Source organism: Micromesistius poutassou (genome assembly GCF_964030765.1).
Source record: "Micromesistius poutassou genome assembly, chromosome: 5".
Taxonomy (NCBI): Eukaryota; Metazoa; Chordata; class Actinopteri; order Gadiformes; family Gadidae; genus Micromesistius; species Micromesistius poutassou.
In genome coordinates this window covers 13352886-13379128 of record NC_140275.1, presented here as the reverse complement: position 1 = coordinate 13379128, position 26243 = coordinate 13352886, and the positions used below count along the sequence as shown (strand labels likewise).

The 26243-nt window shown below is 44.2% G+C and overlaps 1 protein-coding gene across 5 annotated transcripts in view; it reads left to right on the top strand.

Moving 5' to 3' along the window:
• smarca2 (SWI/SNF related BAF chromatin remodeling complex subunit ATPase 2) overlaps positions 1–26243 on the top strand; it is a 54819-nt gene that overhangs the window by 15747 nt on the left and 12829 nt on the right. For 3 of the 5 annotated variants that reach the window (XM_084468674.1, XM_084468673.1, XM_084468675.1), the window contains 19 exons: positions 2120–2287; positions 5037–5087; positions 5343–5473; positions 5824–5881; positions 6336–6439; positions 8019–8166; positions 9352–9515; positions 10855–10921; positions 11016–11126; positions 11846–12088; positions 14182–14295; positions 16638–16742; positions 17263–17349; positions 17995–18041; positions 20328–20494; positions 21797–21960; positions 22882–23166; positions 23744–23821; positions 25959–26177. In XM_084468674.1, coding sequence (XP_084324800.1) covers positions 2120–2287; positions 5037–5087; positions 5343–5473; positions 5824–5881; positions 6336–6439; positions 8019–8166; positions 9352–9515; positions 10855–10921; positions 11016–11126; positions 11846–12088; positions 14182–14295; positions 16638–16742; positions 17263–17349; positions 17995–18041; positions 20328–20494; positions 21797–21960; positions 22882–23166; positions 23744–23821; positions 25959–26177 — 2511 coding nt within the window. The remainder of the gene's footprint in view (positions 1–2119; positions 2288–5036; positions 5088–5342; positions 5474–5823; positions 5882–6335; positions 6440–8018; positions 8167–9351; positions 9516–10854; positions 10922–11015; positions 11127–11845; positions 12089–14181; positions 14296–16637; positions 16743–17262; positions 17350–17994; positions 18042–20327; positions 20495–21796; positions 21961–22881; positions 23167–23743; positions 23822–25958; positions 26178–26243) is intronic. The other 2 variants (XM_084468676.1, XM_084468677.1) reach the window with 2 other exon arrangements.

Below are 26243 nucleotides of genomic sequence, written 5' to 3'. Positions count from 1 at the left end.
ATATATGGGTGCGGCTTATGCACAATTCTGTTTTTTTTATACATAAATGAAAGGCTTGCGGTTTATCCATGATGCGGCCTATATGTAATAAAGGATCTTTGGTGACAGTATCCTCGTCTCGTCTCAGCTCGAGCGGCAAGCAGTGCGAGAGCAGCAGGCTGCAACGTTGTTGCAAGCAGTCTCTGCGTCTCACTGAACAACACAAACGTGAGCGTGCCAGCCAATTTAACAAAGCTCAGTCCTTTTTCCATTTATCTTTTCACATAAGTCTTTTCCACCGACCGCAAACCCGTTCTGGTTTGCAGAAAGTGTTGAAAACTTGAACAGAAAAATTAAGTCGGTGCCCACAAAATTCTCTTCGTCCCGAGGTCGACCCGAGAGAGAATATTGATCCTCCCGATGACAATTAATTATGACCCCGGGTCGACGGGATGTCGTTAATTTTAATCTGAGACTGAAAACCCCCCAGAAAAGTTAATTGCGCTCGCACAAATGCTCACCATAATATTCGGAGGCCGTAACGATTACATTTTGGAAGCATATGTGACCAAATTTTTCAATTTCTCACCCTGTTTGATTGACTTTGTTTTTGTTTTTGTTTTTCTCTGTTCAATTTATTGAAGTTCTTTGCTCCCTGTGAAAGCATTGATCTGAACTTGAAGTTGCTGTTTCTAAAAGTCAACTAGGCTCTCCTCGGAGTGTGTGTGTGTGTGTGTGTGTGTGTGTGTGTGTGTGTGTGCGCCTCACACCGCGCTCGACATGTCTCCGATCCTTTTCAACACCATAGCCTGCCTCATTACTCTCTGGGGGGGGGAGGGAGACCAAGAGAGTTCACAAGCTTCAACTTTTCTAAGCAGTAAGCAAATCCACACCAGGCCCGGAGAGGGTTGTGAATTTATGCTTTATCACGGTTCTCTTACAAAGGAGCTGTGTCAATTCCGGGAGTCCCTGGAGCAAGAAAAATATCAATATGACAAAAACAACAACAAAGACAATGAGAATAAATAGAAGAGTTATTTTGACACAGCAGTAGCCAAAACAAGTGACAGACTTCCCAAATATTTGATCAGAAAACTCTTAGTTGTCTTTTGTTGTTCTTGTCATATTGTTATTCTTCATAAACTAGCTCTCTGACCGCCAAACCCATGTAACTGAAACGGATAACTCACCACCTGTGAAGCATGCCTGGAAGTCCCGCCCTCTCTCTCGCCGCTTAACCCATATAACTGAAACTGATAACGCACATCCTGTGAAACATGCCCGGAAGTCCCGCCCTCTCTCTCGCCGTCAAACCCATGTAACTGAAACAGATAACCACAACCTGTGAGGCATGCCCGGTAGTCCCGCCCTCTCTCTCCCCAATAACGCACATTTGAAGCACCCCGATTCCAGGCATTTCTCATTAGATGGGAACACTGGGCACCAAGGTAATATCCACACAGAGAGGTTAAGAGATGCATTACTTTGAGGTGTTTCAATTAAGGTTTGTGTTGCTTAAATGTCTCCCCAAAACATCAAGCTTTAAAGTTCAACCGTTAAGAAAAAAGACCCTTGTATAATTAAGTGAGAGCGCATCTTATAATAAGATCTCAACTCAATCCTGCCTTTATCATCCGACACACTCAACTAAAGTCTTCCGACATTAATCGTGTGCCAACTCGCGGTGCTAGCACGAGCAGCCATTTAAGCGCCTTCACTATAACAGGTTCGTGCCTCGTACTCGTGCACTTACCACTGATTGGCTGAGGTTGGATCAAATTTTGTAGCCTCAAGTGACCGCAGAAGGGAGTAAGCCCGACTCAAGATCAGTTTCCAAAAAAATAAAAACTAGCACTTATAACCAGATAACCATTTTGAGACTCTATTGATATGGACACCGGCATCATATTATCCAACCACGATGCACCCTTCTGTCGGAAAATCGCCCCACCTTAGTATTGACGACTCCCCCCCTCTCCCTCCCAATTATGGCATTTTCCCAATTAACCCCTTCTACCTGACACCAGACACTACTCTGGCTTGTTCCCTCATCGCCCTGTTATCTTGTTAAGCTATTATCTTTCAATAACCCCCATCCATCCATCCATCCATCCACTCCCATTATCCCTTCACCATGCAGGCTGAGGATGAGGAGGGCTACAGGAAGCTCATTGACCAGAAGAAGGACAAGCGGCTGGCCTACCTGCTGCAGCAGACGGACGAGTACGTGGCCAACCTCACCAACCTGGTGTACGAACACAAGGCCGCGCAGGCTGCCAAGGGCAAGAAGAAGAAGAAGAAGAGGAAGGTCAGCAGGGCAGCACCTTGTAGCAATATAATGATGGGATGTGTGTGTGTGTGTGTGTGTGCGTGTGCGTGTGCGTGTGCGTGTGCGCGTGCGTGCGTGCGTGTGTGCATGCGTGCGCTATGTGTGAGCGTGTGTTTGTTTTTCTATTATATTTTGTTTGTATTGTATTGTTTGTTTGTTTGTTTGTATCTGCCAAAGGCCAGGGTAGTTCATGTTGGAGGGCGATGCCACCAGGTGATGTATTAACTCGGCCGTATTAATACTAATTATTATTATTAATAATTAACTTATTTCTTTGCATCCAGTCAGCAATAAAATAGGGACCAGCAGAGTGGAGAAGACACAGCTGGTTAAATTCATTGTCAGATAGCTTCACCAACTTCTGTTTCTTTTTTTTTTCATGTATTTTAGAGCTGTCTTCATCTACAGTCCTCGTGTTATTCAGGACTAGGGCCAATTCTCTGAGTTAGGGATGATTCCACTGTTTCTTTAGTTTATCCATCATGTCCTTACTAGGGGTGGGACAAAATATTGATACGGCGATATATCGTCGCCCTTTTTCGTGCGATACGAATCGATACACTGGCGCCAAATATAGATATTATAATTAATAAAATAAGGCGCTCTAAACTGATTTCCCTGCTCCCAGCGTTACTACTTCATTGCTCCTCGAGGTGGCGCTCAACAAGGGAATGTGGGACACTTGAACAGAAGTTAACACCTGGTGCCATGACATGCCACCAGGTGTGGTGTGATTAGCCGTTACAAGCCGTTTTGGAAATCTGCCCCTTAAGACATCACAGGTGTGCGTGTCCACCTAGATGTGTGACGGATAGATGAGCAACGTTTGCTGCAGTCCACTGGGTAGGCTGATAGACTGATCTATCCAGCACACATCTAGGTGGACACGCCCACTTCCTGCTCCTTATGATGTCATAAGGGGCATTTTGTATTAATGGTTAGACATATATCGTGACCTATTGTTATAGGATTGTCTTAGCAATATATTGATTATCGCAGAATCACTGTATCGTGATATTATCGGTATCGTGGGCCGTGTATCGTGTATCGTGAGGTACCCTATGATTCCCACCCCTAGTCTTTACACTTTTTAAGTAGTATTTATTAGTCCTTATTACTCTCTCTTTTGTATTGCAAAGCCTTATAAGCGATTACGCCCGTGTCAAAAACGGTTAAATATTATTTAGTATAATATCATTTTCAGAGACAATCCTGTTCGAGGCACAATACAATCATTCCTAAGCTCCTCTGCATACACAACTCATTCTCATCTAGGGATGGTGATTTTAGATTATCTCTGAGATCGACCGTTTACTGGCAAAGGAAATAATATATTTTGTAAGCACTTCTTGGCTGTACAGCACCACTGGTTCAAATGCATACTTGAACGCATAACACATCATTATCCAAGTTTGAGCTGGATGAGCTTTTAAATATCACTCAAATTAAAACATTGATTGGAATTTGGAGCACATTAAACCAACCTATATGGGAACATATTTGGAATTCAGACAGAGTAGTGTTAGGTATTACTTGTAATCACTAGGAAGAACACCGCCATATATTATTGGTATGCTGCTGTTGCCTATGCTAAAAGACACAGAACACTAAAGTAGTAACCTGATTCCTCGAAGAATAAAATAAAATAACACAACCCAACATATGAAATGGCCTAGCGATTGCTATTTGCTCTGCTTCTTATGTAGGTAAAACAACCATATTCCCATGGTATGGGGACAGTCTGGGACAGTCTGGAAAGAGATGTGTCAGCAGAGATGTGGAGCTGTGGAGATTTAGGCTTATTTTGCTTATTAACATAGGCCCTACATTAAATAAATTGAGTCGTTTTGACATGCAAAGCCTTTGTGAAGAGAAAAGAAAGATCAGGGGCCAAAAAGATAGTGGAGACACGTCACCGACGGCTGATCAATGACTCACACCATCCTTATTCTTAACCTTTGAGGAATGCACCACAAACAAACGTCTTCAGGGTGCTCTGTGTGCCATCGGAGAAACACAAGATACAAGATTCAAGATTCAAGAGTTTCATTTGTCACGTGCATACAAGTATACATTAAAATGAAAAAGTGACAGTGCTGCATAAGCAGTGCAATATAAGATAAAAAGATAAAAGATACGTGATGCCAATAAATGGCAAATCAGTAATAAATATATAGAACTGGTCTGCTATTGCAGCATGTAAACAGTGTAATGAATGAAGAGGGGACTGTATACGATGTCCAATGTCTGTCAGGTACCGGTAGTCTCAGAGGGTGAAACTGAGATTATCAGTTACAGAGAGTGTGTGTGAGTGACGTGAAGGGGGCACTGGTTGGGATTGGTGTTGATGTTCCTGAGGACATGGGGGAAGAAGCTCAGTCTAATCCCGTTCTGTTCTTGTTGCGTGGCAGCGAAGGCGTTAGCCTGACCGTTGCAGCTTGAACAGACCATTGTTAGGGTGATGGGGATCCCCCGTGATCCTGATGGCTCTGGCCCTAAACCCCCTGGTCTATCAGATATGGCGAGGGGGGGGTCGGAGAACCCATGGTGCGTTGTGCAAGGCACACCACCATCTGCAGAGCTTGCCTGTCCTGGGCACAACACTAGGGCCGGTTTCGCCAGTGGCCCTAGCCCTATGTGTTCCTGCGGTATCCTATATATGTAGTGTGTGTCCTGTATTTGTAATGTTGTCTCTCACGTGTTCTCTCATTGGTTGACTGGCACCCAGAAGCCTGACGGAGGTGGTGAAGGCACCAGCGCCATAGGACCCGACGGAGAGGTGAGCAAAGTGTTGAACAAAGTAGTCATGAACACACACACACACACACACACACACACACACACACACACACAAACACACACTTTTTGCTATTTTTTTTGTAAGGTTGCAGTTGTTTTGTGTGTCTGTGTATTTTCTCTATGCATGTGTGTCTAGATGATGTGTCAGAAATGTGTCAACCAGTTATCGGATGAATCAATCAACATTCACATGAGGATTGGCAAATGTCTCTGTTCTTTTCTGTGTGTCTCGCAGCCCATGGATGAAAGCAGCCAAATGAGCGAGCTACCCGTCAAAGTAATTCAAACAGAGACTGGCAAAGTTTTGCAGGGAACAGAAGCTCCGAAATCCAGCCAGCTGGAAGCCTGGCTAGAGATGAACCCTGGGTAATTTTCCTGCCACTATGCCACGCGACGACAAATCTCCCATTTAAGCCACTAAACATTTTTATGCAATTGAACTGTCAAACGGGACCTCACATTTCGTCTCATGTCCTTTTTATCTCTCGCGGACGGGGGCTTGTGTCTTTATATCTAGCACGGCTGGGAGTTTGCATCCTTTTTCCTGCGCGTTGTTTCTGGCTCGGCTGGGCTGTATCCATCAATAAGCATTGATGCATCAACGGCTCTCTCCCTATTCTCCGGGACAGCCATTATAAATATCGGCAGCGTTTTAGGGCGTCGAGGGTTTGTGTGTTGAAATCCTTCGTGTGACCCGTCTTTTTTCCTTCCCGTAGATACGAAGTCGCACCTCGCTCAGACAGTGAAGACAGTGGCTCGGAGTTTGAGGAAGAGGTCTGTAACCTTCTCCATTAATAAACACCTACACCCGGTATTCCTGAAAGAATGTAAATGTCAAACCCTTGCTTGTGTGTGAGAGAGAGAGAGAGAGAGAGAGAGAGAGAGAGAGAGAGAGAGAGAGAGAGAGAGAGAGAGAGAGAGAGAGAGAGAGAGAGAGAGAGAGAGAGAGAGAGAGAGAGAGAGAGAGAGAGAGAGAGAGAGAGAGAGAGAGAGAGAGACCTAAGATCGACCAGCCTCCACCAGGGGGCGGTAGCTGCTTGTGCGCTCCCTGGGGGTCTGTTTGTTGTCACCGCCTGTGTTCCAACCAGCTGTGGAACCGAGGATGCATTGTTATTTTCAGTCAGTTTTTCCAGCATTGTCAGTCAACACTGTAAAGCGCTTTGGATAAAAGCGCTATATAAATGAGGGCCATTTATTTTATCCGCGTTCTCCACTGCTGTTTTTAAAGGAGGAAGAGGAAGGGGCTCCCAGGGGAGACGCTGGTGAGGAGAGGAGCCTATTGGATCCCCACAGAGAGGAAGCTCCCGTGCCGGCAGCCATCGACATCATCGAGTGCGTGCCCGTCCAGGCTGTTTCTTCTTCTCCTTTGTTTTTACATGGCGGTATCTCTAGATCCACCGCAGGGCTTTCGGCGGCTCATCAAGCTGCCGCAATATCCAAGGGAACGTGTAAGAAATGATCAAGGGAAAGGCTGAGTTTTCACTTTCCGCGCTTGACTCTTCTTCCCTGCTTAAACACAAACTTACCCAGAGATTATAAATAGTTTGAAGTTTGTCTTGATGGGTTGGATACATACGATGAGGAAGAGTAAAGAAAGGGTCTGCTGATTACATGCAATATTAGCAACCGTGATTGAGGATAGAGGATCAGCACAGAAGCTGTGCTTATCAGCTGTGCTTTAATAAAATTAAATAGCAAAGTACAACAAAATACACACATTCCTTAATTAATCTAGTCGAGTAAATCACTGGTTTTAGCCGAATCCAAGGTCAATTCAAACCAATTATGTGAAACTTACTAGAATAAATTATTTTATGTTATTAAGCCTTTTTTTTTTTTACACAGCTCCAGAGAGTATTTCTCATAGCAGAATTCTTTCAAAGCAAGGGGCGACAGCATTAGTCTAATCCTGAACCTTGATAAAACTCGACCCTATGATTCATTCATATGATTCAAGTGTTAAGTAAAGGATCTTAAAACATAAAATAACTGTAAAAAATATGTGTGAGTGGCCTGGCTTGGCCACATGATTGTGCGCGGTAATGGGTCACCCGCCTGGCTACATGGCCTGAAGGGAAAATAGATTCCATCCACTAAATCTGGAAGTCAAGGAAATCAGTAGTGTAAAATTAGGTGAGATGCAATGGATTTCATGGCACATAATTTTTCATGCTTAAAGGAAAACTTTTAAATTGGTCCAGAATTGAGCAAGAGTGCTGCACCAATAATCCGCCAAAAAATGGGATGCATTGTAACCCTCTGGAGCAATTACTCTCAGTCAAACTACTTCCTCTAAAAGTGCTTGTTTTTGCCATTGACGTACACAGATTGTATTCAATATTCAATACTTTCTTCTTTACCTTTTGCTTGATTCGGTCGCTTTGTTATTGTGTCCAACCGAGTCTGGCTCGAGGAGAAGTCTCACGAGAGCTGTTGTTGAAGCAAGTAAACGGTGGAAACTTAAGCTTGAGAGAGGAGAGTTTATTGTGTTGAACAAAAGAAAGCTATTTAGTTATTTAGTGTTATCTGAAAGATTTGGCTGAAGGAGAGTTGAGATTGTAATGACAATGGGGAAATATCCTGCAACAACAAGATTTCGGAGCAAGACTTCTCCTCGAGCAATACAATACCCAACAAATCAAGCGAGATAAAATAAGTTTATCTCTGTAGCCGGCCTTTCCATGATGTGAGTCAATGTCAAACAAAAAACACCTTAAGACGGCTGTTATGCAACTTAAGATTGACTGGCTATTATTATAAAAGATTACACAGATTAAGTCTGCAGTGTTCTGGCTCAATACCGGACCCTTGTCGGAGATGTTGGAGATGTTGGAGCTGCCGGGCGATTGACAGACATGGCCTTCGTACCGCACAACTCACGGTGGGCTGTGTATGATTCCGCCCCCCACAGGTCAGTCAAACAGGACGTGGACGATGAGTACAGCGAGCCCACCGGGGAGCCCAGCTCCCAGTCATACTACGGTGTGGCTCACGCCGTCGTGGAGAGGGTGGAAAAGCAGTCCACACTGCTCGTCAACGGATCACTGAAACACTACCAGGTAATAAGGAGCATCACGCGCTGCCCGCCGGCGCCGCCATCAACCCATCGTCCACACATTGCAATCACTCACTTTGTAATGTCTTGCAGCAAACCGCCTTTTTACGTTTTTTTCCCAGCAATCAGCCACCCAGCATTTTTCAGCTCTTGTTGACATTATGTACCCGGTTCTTGTTTTGTTTACATTTTCGTTGATGTTGCACATATTTTCAAAGCTCTCCATTTTTTCTTCAATCATCGTGTGATTTGTTTGCTCGCCGGAGTCCCTTTTCTTCAACAAACAGCTCGTGCATCATCTGCCCCATATGAAGAATATTTCAACATTACCGTCATTACGACCATTCAGTCACCCAAACCAGTTTCCATAGTAATCAGGCGGGCCTCCTTGGGAGAAGGTTGACCAGGCAGAGTCACATCAACCCCAGGTCACAGCCACCCTGGCGCTTGTTGTTCTAGTTAGGGTTATTGCTTTCGGGTTAAAGGCAGAGCATAGCCTACAACACAAAGTAATGAATAGCAAGCTGATGAAGGTCCTTTTTCACCGCTAGTCTTCACTCAAACATGCCTTGTAATCGTATACTGGATTTTTAAATTGGTTTATTCTATATGATGAAAGAAAAATGGGGAAAAGAGTGATTTCCAGAGAATTGCTTTGACGATGTGGCAGAAGAGAGCATCGCAGCACATGGCCCATTTGAAACAGATGATATATGATTTGCTGTCACGTAATTATACAGTTGCTTGGAGAGATGTTTTCACTGCTTAGAAAAGTGGATATTGCCCAGCTGAGACATACCTTGAGGCAGTAGCATTGGTACTTTGCATATGCCATGTTTTTATAAAATGTTGTATTTTCTTGTGTTGTATTTGGGAATCGAAGGAAGCTTCAGCTGTCTTCCATTACTCACGCAGTTGTGAGTAATGCGCTATCCTCGCTATCCTCCTACGGATACTGCTGAAGCGCATTCATACGTGACATTTCCCTAAATTGTCAGAGCCTAAAGTCTGTACTAAAGTCAACAGCTTATTGTGTTTTCTGAAGCACAACATGAACGATAGTCTTCCAAGTTCTCCATAGGTTCATATCCTCTACTTGACAGGGGAACGTTGGTAATTGCTGACATGGGGCTCTGTAACCAGACCCTTATTGATTATGGTCCCCCCCTTGTCTCCTTGTGATCCTCAGGTCCAGGGGCTGGAGTGGATGGTGTCCCTGTACAACAACAACCTGAACGGCATCCTGGCAGACGAGATGGGCCTGGGCAAGACCATCCAGACCATCGCCCTCATCACCTACCTGATGGAGCACAAGAGACTCAACGGACCCTACCTGATCATCGTTCCTCTCTCGTTAGTACCTCTTTGCTGCTCCCTTGGCCTGGCCTTCAAAACTACAGCCTCAGGCTGAAACCAAAACATCAACTCGGTGCCAAGGGTTTCTTTTCTTGCTTTGGGAAAGAATCTGCTTTTCTTGTTTTGTTTATTGAATCATCTAGTGTGCTTTGCTCATTAGCTCCGGGCTTTTCAAAGAGCTTGAAGTCTGGCAGGGCACGGTTTGCATTGCGAAGCACACCATTATTGTTTTTTCTTTATGCAGAAGACAGGTAGGACAGGTAATGGTCTATACCTGTCTGTAGTTTTATGGCTTACCATTGGCTCTAAATCAATATTCATACCTAATTGCATGTGAGTTATGTCACTTTTTCACTGCAGCCATAAGGATAAAAGCCCTGCAGCCAAGTCTCAAACGGCACACTGTAAAGCGTGGTGCTCTAAGAGGAAGCGGAAGGACACCGTGTGAACACATACAAGACAAACTGTTGATGTAGAACTTGTGAAATTGAGAAATATGAAATTCTTGTTACACTTTATTCTGTCGTAGTTGTCAGCCATTTATCAGTTCCTGTGTTGTTTTTATTTCAATGGTAGAATAGGCGCCGAAAGTACAGTCTCTAGGTGATTCATTTATCACTTTGACCAAAATTGAGTAGTAGTAGTAAAAAAGTGAAAGTAGTCCACCTTTCCCAATGACCATCACTTAAAGACCTTAGGGATAACAATTAATTTTTGACAGTACGTTTAACCCAGTGAGGATTTTAGACTAACACGTTTTAAGAATTGAAGCCCTTTGTGATTGAGTGCTTTAAAAATAAAATGTTCTCTATTTGACTTTGACACACACACACACACACACCCACCTCAGTGTGTTGAGTGCAGACGGCTCATATCCCTACACTGCAGTACTGTATGTGATTTGCACAATGGATTGTGAAAGTGGGCTGGCGCAGTAAGTCCATAGTGGAGGGCCTGTAATGAGAGTTAATGGATGAGAAGATCAATCCCTCCCAGGTGCCCCCGTGCACAGAGCTGTCCCGCTTTTGAATATGACTGGATACCATTTACATCCTTTAGCTCAGGTTAATGAACTGCCAACCTCCATTGGCAGTTCATTAGACGTTTTTGTCTCTGACAGTTATTAGGCAAATTATGTGAGAGGGGAAAGCTCTCAGTACCTCTAGTATACTGTGTCGGCATACTAGAAGAATATTCAGGTTGCATTGTAGACTCGTCTTTCTGCTTGCCTGCCCTCCCTCACTCCCACTCCCACTTTCTTTCTGCTGTCTGCTAATTATGTGCACACTCATTTTGGAACGATTTTAATTTGTACTCTGATTGTCTTTCATTCCAGTACCTTATCCAACTGGGTGTACGAGCTGGACAAGTGGTCACCCTCTGTGGTTAAGATTTCCTATAAGGTGAGAATCGCTCCGTTCTGCTGTTTTCTTTTAGTTTTTTTCTGCGGTTCATCCTCTCATCCTTGCCTTCCGTTGCTTCCACGTCGGACACCAGGGTAGCCCTGGCTTGCGGCGGGGAATGGTGCCCCAGCTCCGCAGTGGGAAGTTTAATGTTCTCCTCACCACGTATGAATACATCATCAAGGACAAGCAGATACTCGCCAAGGTAAAGAGATCAAAGATCCACCCTCCTTTTATGTTCCACACTTTCCTTTTGGTTTCGTGTTCAGTTGGCGTCACAGATTTGGCAAATTCTTCTTTTTATGTTTGAATAATCAATACACAGCCCAGAATCCTGCCTCTGATATGGCCGCCTTCATAACAGACTCACTGTAGCTCAGCGTGTGTGCTGGTGCATGTCTGTGCTTGGAACTTAGTTTGTGTGGTTGTGTGTGTGTGCGTCTTATAGATGCATGTGTGTGTGCTGGGAACTTGGTTTGTGTGGTTGTGTGTGTGTGTGGGTGTGTGGGTGTGTGCGTGGGATTGTGCTTATTGTTGGTGCGTGTGTATGCTGGGAACTTAGTTTGTGTGGTTGTGTGTGTGGGTGTGTGCGTGAGATTGTGAGTGTGTGCTGGTGTGTGTGTATGCTGGGAACTTAGTTTGTGTGTGTGGGTGTGTGCCTGAGATTTTGCGTGTGTTTGCTCGTGTTTGTGCTTGGCCTTTATCAGTACAGTATAGACGCCAACACACGTTAGGCTAAGGGTCAACCCAGGTTGCTGTCAAATTAATGCAGTTTGAAGCACCTGACCCTCACCCCTATCCCTCCACCCTCTTCTATCATCCATCCCTCCACCCTTCTTCCATCGCCCATCCCTCCACCCCTCTTCCTCCACCCCTCTTCCTCATCCTTCCCCCCCACCCCTCTTCCTCCGCCCATCCCTCCAGATCCGGTGGAAGTACATGATCGTGGACGAGGGCCACCGCATGAAGAACCACCACTGCAAGCTGACCCAGGTGCTCAACACCCACTACGTGGCCCCCCGGCGGCTGCTGCTGACGGGCACGCCGCTGCAGAACAAGCTGCCCGAGCTCTGGGCGCTGCTCAACTTCCTGCTGCCCACCATCTTCAAGAGCTGCAACACCTTCGAGCAGTGGTTCAACGCCCCGTTCGCCATGACGGGAGAGAGGGTAAGGGGCTCGAGGAGACAGGTCCGAGAGCTTTGGTTAATGTTTGTAGTGCAGCCCAAGAAAAGGGGGAGCACACATAGTGGGATTGTAGTGGGGCTGGATATATTTTTTCCCTCACTTCCGTTAAGACTGCAGTTCAAAAACGTTATTTTGAATCTGTCCCAACATGGCCGTGTGCCTCGTGCTTTAGGGATGCTTGAACAGTGCTCTGACTGAAGTCAGTCAACTGAGCGTGTCTGCAGTTGTAATAATGTTCAAATTAGTGATCATGTGTTAGGGATCGATAGCAGCTAGATAGCAACCCTTTTTATTTTGAGTAGACCGGGATTGAGGCAGGGGCCAGGTTCTTGAGTGGGGAGCTTCAGGCTGCAGGGAGTGAAGCAGGCAGGCTCAAGACAAGCCCCTCTCTGCTGCTCCCTCGCTGAGTGGTTGCAGCCTCTGCCATGAGTGGCAGCGGCGCCAGATTCTCAGATCACAATCACGTTTGGGAACAAGGATTCTGAGTCATTTGAAAAGCCATCGTAATCAGCAAGATTATCCACAGCTGTTTTCATCCCCTGCGACAGATTATCGGCCGAGACATTCTGTCGCACAACGGCACTACTTATTATTCCTTTACTGAGGAGGTGATAATGTTGATCATGATCATTTTTTCTGATCTCTTTGACGCCACAGTCATATTACACACAGGTGAGAATCCCCCTTTGCCGTGCAACACCACTTCGCTCTAATTGATTCAATGATGGAAGACCACCTCAATGTTGCAGTCACACCTCAATGTTGACTCTAAAAGATTGATTTATGATGCAGCCGCTGCATCACGCTATAGGGTGTGAATCTACTTTTGCCATCTCAATGCTGGTGCTGCATCATTAGCGCAGACGAAGGCCCACGACGCGCTGGTAAACCGTGTGGGTGGTGAATGGTGTTTGGTGGCCCGTCTCAAGATCTATTGTACCAAATCCTAAGTAACTGTTGACGGGTTTTATGCGGTGGGGGAGGGGGTGTACAACAGTCCCCTGCGGACTGTTTAATCATCCACAGGGATTGTAGTGGAGAATGTTCTTTCCTCGGCTACTTGGCTCTGAACACTGCAAATTATTTTGGGGGAAAATGGCAAGATGATATCGATGTGTTTTGAGAAACAGGCCTGTGTTGGTGGATGGAATATTCAAAACAAGTGTGCGGGGTGGCGGACTCAGCTCATTAAAAAGGGACACCTGCATTGTGGGTTGTACGTTGGACTCTCACAAAGGGAGTTAAAAAGGCTAGACAATTCCATGGGTATTGATCTCCTTCACAGTGGCAATAATGAGGTCCTCACTTAGCCGTACGATTTGATGTCCCAGCCATGAATTGTATCAGGTGTAGGAAATCAATTTGAACTCTAGCTAAAGATTTAACTGTCTGAATGATCAACTGTCCTTAATGTTTATGCCATCGAATGGGGCAAATATCTGGGAAAATCTCCATATTCAAACAAAATGTGAATATTGTGTGCACAGTGCTATAATTAGCAACCCACTCAGGATTAATTAAACGCCCCAGATTTGGACCATTAAATTTGTCACTTGATATTGTCATTTGATGCTCCAAATTAGATTATTATAATTATTTTTGTCTGTTGCTTGGTGTCCTTTCAGGCTTTTGAGGAGGGAAGTCAAATTTGTCATTGGCATAATTATGTATACTGTATGTACCACTACCTACTATGTTAATGGTTTCAATTTTTACATTTCAAGGTTTACATTTTCTTCTCTTATTGTGAGGAACTTATTTCCGTCATTTTTATTGTCATTCGATTCTTCATTCCTTATACCAGGGGTGTCCAAACTTGATAATTTGATTTGATAATGTGAAGATGCCCGGGGGCCAATGGTCACTTCTGAAAAAAACTAAAGTTACATACAAATGCACTCTTCTATAACCATTTTATTTTCACTGTCACAATTATTTTTGCAATTTAACCGCTTCCAAGCCACTCAGGCGTATACATCTGAAGTCAGTTAATGTTGTGGTTTTCAATACTCAAATACTTTTAATGTAAATAGTGTTAAGTGTCTGTGATGATGTGTCTGATTCCCTCCTCGCAGGTGGACCTGAACGAGGAAGAGACCATACTGATCATCCGCCGCCTGCACAAGGTGCTCCGCCCCTTCCTGCTCCGCCGACTGAAGAAGGAGGTGGAGTCGCAGCTGCCGGAGAAGGTGGGACCCCGCCCGCTTTAGAAAGAAACATCAGAAAATTCTAAATTGCTTTACAATTTAGACATGTTTTTTCCTCCGTGTGCGTTCAACCGAAACAAACAAATCTGTAATGAATGAATCTGTAAGCGCATAATAGGGCGAGCACAAACCCATCCGGCAGTAGTGAGCTGTGAAGGATGATCCGTAAAGGTTGTAAGTCAACAGCGTGCAGACCGGCCAATGGGGAAATGTACTTTGTCCCGTTGCATCCACTCGCGCAAATCAGTTTTCTTTGGTAGAATGCCTCGGAAACCAACAGGGAAATAGGCATGCGTCTTCCCCCGCGCCCCATGCAGTGGTTGGTCTCAGGCCCAGCAGGCTCTTCTGTGCTGTCAACCCCCTGAAGTTCTGCTGTAACACAGTGGGTGGATCCAGGATTACAAATTAGGCACCAGCAGCCGGGAGTCTGGTGCAAAAATACTCTCACTATGAATCATTCCAGATTAGACTGCAGAGGACTTTGAACCCAGATTTTTGTTGCATTTTTTTGTTTAGCCTGTTAATTTGTTGTCAACAGAACGGCACAGTTGTGTGTTTTTTTTCTGAATACCCCCCCTCATGTCGCTTTGAAACGACATCCCTATAAGAACGTGGCTGTGACCTAAATGTACCCTTTTATCGCTGCAGTTTAGTGAGACTCGGGTGGACACCTCCCATAGCGCAACGCGCAATCACACCGCACTTAATGTCACCCGTTGCATGACAGGACTGCTGTCCCCCTGATCTCAGTCCCGTTGAGCTCCTTAGGTGTGAACTGAGAGGGGTTTGTGCTTTCATCCCACCGTTTACAATCTGTGCACGTAATCATCGCATGTGACCACAGTCCTGCAAAGAGGAATGACAAACTTGAGGAGTCTTCAATCGTGTATGAAGTGCCAAAAAAGCAATAGATCACGACAGGCTGTGGTATACGGTCATTATACCACAGTTAAGGGGCGTTGTCCGTCCCGACGCGCAGTGGAGGGACGGCGACCCCCTTAACTGTGGTATAATGAGCGTATACCACTGACTGAAGTGATCTATTGCTTTTATAAAACGGTTACATAAGTATGGCGAAATTAAAGTCATAGACACCCTCAATTTTTAAAAAGCGAGAAAGTCGGAAAAGCATTTTTTTTAACGAATACAAAAAAGTAGTCCCTCCTGACTGCCTGCAAAGTGTACGGCGGTTGCTATGCAACACACGGTAGCGTCCTTCAGAGAGAAGGCTAGAGACGGTAGCTCGGTTCGCCGGCAATTTAGCCTTCTATCGAGTTCACTCACCGTGTGCCTATTGCTTTACAACATTTCCACCCTCTCCAGCAATCAACATGTTTTTAGGCTTCAGTGAACTATGCTATTGCTTTTATATATAAATAAACAACAGTTCAAGTTAGGCGCGGAGTGATACTGAACTCTGTAGACTGAACGGGCGTCATAGCTGTGTGTATACGCTCAATATACAACAGTTGGGAACCAATCAGATCGCTTGATTTATGCCACCCGTTTTATAATTAAGCAATAGATCACGACAGGCTGTGGAATGTTCTCATTATACCGCAGTTAAGGGGTGACCCCCTTAACTTCCTTGGCGAAATGAAAGTCATAGACACCCTCAATTTTGAAAAAACTAGAAAGTCGGAAAAGCATTTTTTTAACAAATACAAAAATGTAGTCCGCTGCCTGCAAAGTGCGCAGTGGTTGCTATGTAACACACTGTAGCGTCCTTCAGAGAGAAGGCTAGAGACGGTAGCTTGGTTCGCTGGCAATTTAGCCTACTATCGAGCAGTTCAGTCCACCCTCTCCGTCAATCAACATATTTTTAGGCTTCAGTGAACTATGCTATTGCTTTTATATATAAATAAACAACAGTTCAAGTTAGGCGCGGAGTGATATGAAACTCTGTGAACTGAATGGGCGTCATAGCTGTGTGTATACACTCATTATACAACAGTTAGGAACCAAATCAGATCGCTTGATTTAAGCCACCCGTTTTATAATGTACGTTTTTGTCTTTGTTTCTTTGTTGGCTATTACAATGAGTCACAGGGCTCAGTCATTTGTATTTGTGTTATATTGCCTACACTTCTCAGTATTTCGTCCATACAGTTCTAATGTCTGTAATGCAACACATTGATTATCTATTGTTTGCTTTTGTAATCTATGTGACCTATAATGTATCTGTCTGTCATCTAAATGCTTATTTTCTTTTCGGTCCATTCAATCTCTCTTAAGCCTGCATTTTCCATTGTTTTCCTCTTTGCCTGGTATTTTTCATTTTCTGCCCAGGATTTACATTATCTTTCTCATTTCCTTTGGCCCAGGTGGAGTATGTTGTCAAATGTGACATGTCCGCAATCCAGAAGGTTCTCTACCGGCACATGCAGAGAGGCATCCTCCTCACTGATGGTTCTGAAAAAGATAAAAAGGTAAATTACCCTTTTTTACGAGGCGACAAAAAAAGAAAAGGGTAGGATTGAATTCAGAGTTAATGTGTGCTTGCTCTGTGATTTATTATGATAACTGTTATTATAACAGAATTGTCAAAATTCCCAATGATCTATTCCGTATATATCCCATACTTATATACCATTTTCAATTTTCCTTTTCCTGCACTCTGAATACGGCCTAATGTTGTCTTCCGAAACACTTTCTCATCCCATCATGAGTCAATGTAAATAAACATGCCTATGCTGTATCTCAACACTGCTAACCGTTTAAACCAGCCGGGACTCTGTTTGTTTTAGTCTGATGGTTTACAGTGCAGTGTGTGTGTGGATGACGGCAAGTCACCTCACACACACACAGGGAGATCTCCTGCATGGCAGCATGTTACCTGTCACCTCCTGCCCCGTGTCATTATACTCAAAAGTAAAAGCCACCTAGGTGGAGTGTGGGAGCAACATTGCTGAAAGGTTACCATGTACTTCCTTTTGAATTTCACCCCAGGGCAAAGGAGGAGCGAAGACCTTGATGAACACGATCATGCAGCTGAAGAAGATCTGCAACCATCCGTATATGTTCCCACACATCGAGGTCAGCCCCTGTTGCTCATTAAGTGGTTTGTTTAGGAGATCCAGACCACGCAAATTGCGGTATATTGATTTCAAAGTTCTCGGGTCGATGGTCTTATTGACTTTTCTAAACATTGAGATGAGATGAGTGCCATTGAGATGAGTGCTGTACAAAAATGGTTAGGCTTATGTAGAAAGCCCTGACAGTTGTTGGTTTAGAACCAAGATGGCCACCAAGGGAAAATGGTCTGTACTGTATACAATCCTAAAGGCAAGGCACATTACTTATTTATGTAGTGCTTTTCATACACAAGGCAGACTCAAAGTGCTTCACATAGAAACATAGTCATAAAAGAAAAGAAAATAATAAAATAGATAAGTAAAAGAAAACAAAGGCAAATTAAAAAATTATAAATACACCATTATTGGCCAATTCAACCTCCTGGTCTATGACATTTTCCTGCTTTTTCCTTACAAAATTTTGCAAATGTACTATTTCTAGCAGCTATAATCAAACAACTACAGATGGAACAGAACAGCATATTGCAGGATGCCATAGTAAGGCGATTAGTTCAGGCATCAGTTCTTCTGACATAGTTGTCTTACAATAGTTTTGTACCCACAATAATAAATAAATGGGTCGCTAACATTTTCTTCTCCCTTTCAGGAATCGTTTGCTGAACACCTGGGCTATCCCAATGGCATCATCAGTGGGTGCGTTATCGTTTTTCTCACAAGGTTTTTTTTTTGCTTGAAAATAAAACACTTTTCAGCATAAACAAAAAGTCTTCCAAATCGTTCTCCCGTAGGGAAATAAAAGTGCAAAACATCGATTTCCGAGATTATATATTTCAAACAAAAAGCAACCTTTGCAATAAAACAAATGAGGGTGTTTAATATGTAAGGGATAATTTATAGAACGCAAAATAAGCCCTGGAAAATAAGCCCTGACAGGGCGAAGGGGCCCTGGAGGGGCTTATTTTCTTTTTTTATTATTTTATAAGCATGGAGGTGTGCTCTTTAGCCTTAGATAGCTTCATCGTGTGGTGTAACACCTCAATTTTAATTATGTATAATAGAATGATTAAACGTAGGGCTCGGCGATTTGTTATATTTCACTGATTATTTATTTTTTACTTTATTTTTTACTTTCCTTCTGTTTTGTGAATTGGCTGAAAGGCAAGACCATGATTTATAAATGACGCCGCAGATTTGTTTTGCCCTAAAGACTTAGTGAACCTGCAGTGTTCGAATGAGCTGGGATTCGAAAACTATAAAAAATGTTTTTTATGTGGAGTTCTGGGAAGGAGATGGGTGTGTTATGACCCGTGACTTTTTTACTAACGTTGTTGTGTATGATGCGTTATAGTGAGCAGCTTAGTAGCTAAGCCACTCAGTAGCTTGACTCGGACACGGACATCAAAGTAAATCACAGCTCAGATGGAGCCCACACATCCACACACCCTGTAGTGTGACTAGCGTTACTACTATACTATAGTTGTTTGGAAAGTGTAACTCTATCGCGGACATCGTGAAAATCAACGGCTATCCAGAACGAGCTCCACACATCCACACATCACACACACTGTGGCGCTGTACTACATATTAAATGACCAATAAGCGTAACCCTCTCTCAGACACTGCAGTCAACTGCTGCACAGACCATGGAAAGCCGAACAGTACAAAAATACAAGATTTTTTAACCATTAACTACATGTTGTCTGCATGTAAACAACATACAACGTACATTAAAATGTTTTGCCTTCCATACCATTTTTCACGTTAGTGAAACGTTTAGTGACGTTTATGTGGAACACACCACGAGATGCAGATACCATCTCGAGCCTGCTCAAAAAGCAGGTCACCTTGGCAGCAGCATAATCAACAGTCATTCTTTATGGCAAGATTGGGCTCTGGTGGCAGCCCATCACCGATGCGGTGACATAATACGTAAAAGATATGTTCCCGATTTATACAGTAGAAAAAGGGGCATTAGTAAGATGCTGCAAACAATGGACCATATATATCAAAAAAAATGATTCAAATAGAAAATCGTCCATTACTTTGAAAATCTCACAAATCGCCCAGCCCCAATTTTACGTAATGCCCCACATTCTAGCACAGCCCCGGGTGATTTCTCTTTTATCCGAATACCCATCATAAGGTCTGAGAATAATGAGCAATACGGGTACCTATATATCCGTAAAGAGACGAACCAAACTGGTCGGTGGTGATTCAGCCATCAACTGCCAAGAGACAACTGGGCAATTTGGTTACAAGAGGGGGCCGGGGGAGGTGGGTGGCGAAAGGTCCAAGCAGACCCACACGGTTTTCCCTTTATATAATGTCGACGATGGGGAATAATAACTCTGGAACCCTCCATCCCCAGCAGACATAATGACTAAGTGGTAGACAGTACTCTCCTGGAGACAGAAGCTATGGATGCACCGTGTGTAGGATGAGTGGCATAATGCTTTGATGCTCTATCCATATATTACCATATATTAGTGGGTGTTGGGTGGTATTTGATTGACATCTCCGTAACTGGAAAAGGATGCAGTTTACGTTTTGTGATGCTTACACAGGCAAAGAGAATGGAGCCAACTTGGTTTTGCATAAAATTAAAAAGTCACACTTGCCACTAATTTTTTTCTTAATTAGGCTTGTTTGGTTTCTTATTGTGTCATTTCCAAAAACAAGATTTGTTTTCACTATTCCTCTTTTAATAAAGCTGCTCTTATTTAGATTAAAATATAACAATAATTGAAGCTCTATAAAACAATGTAAACACTGTACATTGAGGCACTTAGCCTTTATTAACTTGGTGGAGGATGAAATTAGATACGATTGAAGTTCTTAATGAATCCCTGCGGGAGAATGTGCCTCAGCAGAAAATACAGAACAGCAATGTTCTCGTCGTGAACATTAAAAAAGATATTAAATAAAGCGATACATTTTTTTAATAACGTTACCCGGCTTCTGCTGCGTTTGTTCTTCCAGGCCCGACCTCTACCGAGCATCAGGGAAGTTTGAGTTGCTGGACCGCATCTTACCCAAGCTGGCGGCCACACAGCACCGGGTGCTGCTCTTCTGCCAGATGACCACTCTGATGACCATCATGGAGGACTACTTCTCCTACCGCAACTTCACCTACTTACGCCTTGACGGTAAGCAGCACATGACACACACATGACCCCGGATAACACTGTCATCCGAATTGGAGTTTTGTGGTTGTTGTTGTTGTAAGTTTGTTTTTAATATGCCACAAGATGGCATTGAAAGGATCAATGCCACCGGTGAGTCTGGTCTAGTCTGGATGTTAACCGCATCGGCCTCCTGTGGTTCTCATCCTGAGGCGTTTTAAGGTGGATGACATTGAAGTGTGGTTTTGTGGTTTTAATTGCTTTTTGTTTTTGTTTTGCTCGTATTGTCTTGGCATGTTTTTGGATGTTATCTATATCCCAGTCGGTATTCCTGAGTCAATATTCCTGTGTGGAATTAAGCTTCAAGGTAGTCAGTGGTAGCTGAATTGGGTTAACAGGCTCGCTGGATAAACTACGGTAAAAAGTCACCAGAACAGAGACACAGAGAATAAATATGGAGGGTTTTTTTTACAAAAAAATTGACATTTGAAGTAAATATCTGCAATATGTAACTGAAACCGATATCTCCTTCTCCGATGAAAGCTCGAAAGTCCTTCCCTTTCCCTGACCAGTGTTGTGAAGAGAGACAGAACTACCTAAAAATATCGACTCCCTCACTCCCTCTGTTTCTCTGCCATTGAGAAGTGTTGCAATTCATCCACCTTTGATTGAAGGCAGGATGGATTCCCAATACCAATCATGGAAAAGATTCCCTGTTTGGTGAGATCCTGGGAGCCGTCTCAAAAAAACAAAACAAAACAGTGGGCTCCAGTCTGCTGTGCCTGAAAAGAGATTGCGTTTGTGTTGCCAATACAAATGTTTGTGTCAGTGTATTGACTCACTCAAGTCAATAACGTGTGGCGCTGATTTTACTTCCTAATGTTGTAATGATATCAACTCTGTATTAGGCAAGCCTTACGTATACTCACTGTCTTGAAATGTAAGCTTGCTCATAGATAACAAGCGTGCTCGTGCAATCTAATTTCACAGATCTGTTGAATGAGTAATTAGGTTAATTAATTAATTAAGTCAAGAAATCCGCTCCGTGTTCTCCATTGGTTCTAAACACAGCAACAACGGTAGAGCAACACATATGGTATACATCTATTATAATGTACATTTAAAATCAATATATGTATTATAATAGGCACTGGACATGAATAGTGCTCAGCAGATATCCTTTCTGTTCAAATTTGCGCCTGCTGACTCCATTATCTTCCATTACAAGGACGCCTACACGTTCACGGAAACAAAACAAAGCGGTTCTTATAGCTTACCCATTACACATTGTGCTGGGGTTGTTTCAAGCTGCTCATGTCATTGCAGGAACAACAAAGTCAGAGGATCGCGCCGAGCTGCTTAAGAAATTCAACGAGAAGGGGTCTCAGTTCTTCATCTTCCTGCTGAGCACCCGGGCCGGGGGTCTTGGCCTCAACCTGCAGGCGGCCGACACCGTTGTCATCTTTGACAGCGACTGGAACCCCCACCAGGTTCGTCTGTGGATACGCTGTCCCTTCCCCCATGTTTGTCCTTTTCAAAGTGCTACTGACAATCTGCCTTTATCCCACCTGAAACTCGACAATGGGCGTTTGAATCAAGTTATAATTTTTTCTGCTGAGTTTATCAGTTTTATCACAGCCACAGTTATATCCCCTAAGCCTGGCCTTCCGTAAATCCCACCTCTAGTAAATCCCCCCTCTAGTTTATTCCCGAGCTCAATGTGCAGGTTTGTAGGCAGGCTAGAAGACGTAATAAGGAGTGCGTGAAACCTTAACCCTAGCTAGTCAATAGAGATATAGCTCATTCTCTTGCAGCTATGTCTGGCCTCCTCTGGAGGCCTGTATGTGGTTTTTGAACACAGAACACAGAATACAAAACCTCGGGACGAGCTTCCAGATGGAGGAATCCGATGTACTGTTATTCCCTAGTCCCTCTATAAAACTAGGAAACATTGCAAAAAATCATCTTAAACCAATATTTGTTTGTACTGATTGTTACTGATGGTTGAGCCATGGGGAAGATTTAAGAGCTATTATTGGAGTGGATCGATTTGGGACGGGCTCATTTCTGACCGTGTCTCATGTCTTAAGTGATTGATCCCGTAAATCTGTCAATGAAAAATCAAGGATCACTTCTTAATGGCTGAGAGATGTTGGGAGGGAGCCAGGGGCCGTTTTTTTATTCTTTAGTTTAAAAGCCTTGCTGATGTTTCTGCTCTTGCTTTACAACCCCCTAATCTTACCTTCAGCACCCTTAAGCTCTTTGTATCGCAGCTTTGCACACAACAAATAGCGCAGTATAAATCACGCGTTGGCATGATGATGAAAATTGGCTGAAAGCCATCCAAAGCTCTTTCCCTCCACCCCCCCCCCCGCCCCCCCTCCCCCCTAACCGGCTGACCGCGTCCCCAGGACCTGCAGGCCCAGGACCGCGCCCACCGCATCGGCCAGAAGAACGAGGTGCGCGTGCTGCGCCTCTGCTCCGTCAACAGCGTGGAGGAGAAGATCCTGGCGGCGGCCAAGTACAAGCTCAACGTGGACCAGAAGGTCATCCAGGCGGGCATGTTCGACCAGAAGTCCTCGGGCCAGGAGCGCCGCGTGTTCCTCCAGGCCATCCTGGAGCACGAGGAGCAGAACGAGGTGATCGGCAGGAGGAAAGAGAACAGCAGCCAGGAGGGAGATCCTCTACCAGTCTACGTTGAGTTATTAGCCTGGTTGACTTTTGGTGTCCGACTTATGCGGGAGTTATTAGCCTGGTTGACTTTTGGTGTCCGACTTATGCGGGAGTTATTAGCCTGGTTGACTTTTGGTGTCCGACTTATGTGGGAGTTATTAGCCTGGTTGACTTTTGGGGTCTGACTTATGTGGGAGTTATTAGCCTGGTTGACTTTTGGGGTCTGACTTATGTGGGAGTTATTAGCCTGGTTGACTTGGGGTCTGACTTATGTGGGAGTTATTAACCTGGTTGACTTTTGGGGTCTGACTATGCGGGAGTTATTAGCCTGGTTGACTTTTGGGGTCCGACTTATGTGGGCGTTATTAGCCTGGTTGACTTTTGGGGTCTGACTTATGCCAGACAAGACGAAATAAGAGCAGTTTTCTTTAGAAGTTGTAGTTGTAGTATTGGATTGAACAGATTCCAGTGCCAACCTGGATACAACGGTTTGTTCTTGTTTGGACTTTCACTGGCGCTATGCATGTTTAGAGCGCATGCCCATCGCATAAGGTGGAGGACTCTTCTGATGTTAGGATGTATGCGTCTTTGTTTACCCAGGAGGAAGACGAGGTTCCCGATGATGAAACGCTGAACCAGATGATAGCCCGGAATGAAGATGAGTTTGAACTCTTCATGGTGAGGAACACAAAAGCCTATATTTTATTTCATCAAAATGTTTGTGTTATAATTATCCTCATATTTCACATTTGTAAACAGCGTTTACAACAGCTCCGCTCAGCTCTGTTATTTTGATGCGCCTTTTTCGGGGCGGTTTTGGTCGTGCATTAACGTTAAAAGATGTCTGCCTTGACCGCTAGGGGCGGATTATTGTCGCTTAACAAAGGAGATGTAACAAAATGTCTAATTTGGCAGTGCTAGAATAATTGTTTCTTCCGAAAATGAAGCAATCCTGAGAGCTTGGCTCCTGTCCACTGTTAAAAAAAAACGGTTCAATTGGTCACAAAATTGTGACGGAGACAACTTTGAACCTCGAGCGCTTGGAGCAATTCTACAGAGCAGTCTGCCACAGCCTTTCTGAAGCGTCCATGTGTGTGTCCTCGTGGTTCTGCGTGAACACCTCCTACGGTGTCTTTGTTTTTGTCTTTTGTTTTTGATATGCTTGAAATGCAATCCCATATTTTGTAGAGTTTGCTACAAAATATGTGAAAAAATAACTAGTCTACTAAATCCAGTCCTTTTTTATTGTCTGTTACACTATTTTATTTGATTGATCAAAAAGTTGATGTTGCACTAGTTCCATTGTGTTCCACTGTGTTGTTACAGTTAATTGTACTTGCCTCTCTCTCTCTTACTGACTATTTCTCAAAAAGTTTGATTCTATCTGTGTATTGCCTGTTATTGCATCCATGCATTTTCATTGTCTTTTAGCACTATATTTATCAAATAGCCTGTTGCACTATTGTTGCACTGTTGTTGCAGTTTATTTTTACTTGCTCTTTACTTGTCTGGCAAAGACCGCTCCTTTGGATTTGAGTTTCAAAAAGATTAATCTGAAGTTGAACATGGTCTTAAAGGCTTTAGAAGAAACAGACATGTTGGGTTCCATAGAAGCAGATGCTAGGGGCATTGTCAAACCACGTCAAGACCCACGTCCCCCTCGCTTGAGGAAGGGCGCTCAGCACATAGACAACTCTGGAAAAGCCTTTTCAGCCAGAAGTAGCGGGGCATTTTTCCCCCTTTTAACCACTTTATACCGTTCAAAAAGAACACAGAAATGTTCACTAACACTTTGTTAGCCCCAAACAGAACCGTCATCAACAGAATAAATGGGGATTTTAGGTGTTTACATACAGTTTTTTTACGACGTACCCCCTAAGGTTCCCTGGTTGAGAATCAATGGTCTAGAGCAGTGGTTCTCAAACGGTGGTGCTATGCGGTGCGCTATTTATTGGTACGCAGATATGGTAGAACTTTTTTTCTAGTTCTACCACTTTGTACAGCTGACGGTTAAGTAAGGGATAATGTATACAACGCCGGTCATTATCGGGAAATAAGCCCCGACAGGGCGAACAGGACACTGAAGCCAAGCGGAGGTGTCTTGCTTCGCCCTGAAGGGGCTTATTTTAGATAATGACCGGCAACGTTCTATACATTATCCCGCTTATTACATGGCTACTTGCCAAAACGAAAAAATATCTTCACACGGTGTGTCTGTTTACAATTTATTTGTTACCTGCATACACCTGAAATAGTCAAACGCCAAACGCCAAAGACGTTGACGTCGCTTAGCCACCGAATACACTGGGGTTGATAAGTTACCGGACTACTTGCGGAGTGATATGACAGCCATGAAAAAATCCACTTTCCTTGACAGCGGTCATTATATGCTATGGCCATTATTGAAAATTATTACACGGCTCTTCTCAAGGCTGTGGAACGCTCCATTCACTTGCATGGGCCTTCCCGACTTCCGGTGGTGAATTATGTTTCAATAATGACCGCTGCAAAGCATATAATGACCGCTGTCAAGGAAAGTGGATTTTTTCACGTCTTTCCACAAGTAGTCCGGTAACTTATCAACCCCAGCGGATTCGGTTGCTAAGCGACGTCAACGTCTTTGGCAGACTATTTCTCTGCTGATCAACACTACGAATGGTAAATGTAAAAAGACACAGCGTGTGAAGTTATTTTTTAGTTTTGGCAAGTAACCGTGTAATCAGCGGGATAATGTGTAGAACGTCGCCGGTCATTATCTAATGACCGGCCCCCCCTACTCTTCTTCCCCCCCCCCCCCCCCCCCCCCCTCCCACAGCGCATGGACATGGACCGGAGGCGGGAGGAGGCGAGGAACCCCAAGAGGAAGCCGCGGCTGATGGAGGAGGACGAGCTGCCCTCCTGGGTCATCAAGGACGAGGCAGAGGTGGAGCGGCTCACCTACGAGGAGGAGGAGGAGAAGATGTTTGGCCGCGGCTCGCGCAGCCGGCGCGACGTGGACTACAGCGACGCCCTCACCGAGAAGCAGTGGTTACGGGTAATGGCGCGTTTTTTTTTTAAACAGCGGGCGGACATTTTGAATTCCGACGACCCGATGGCCCAA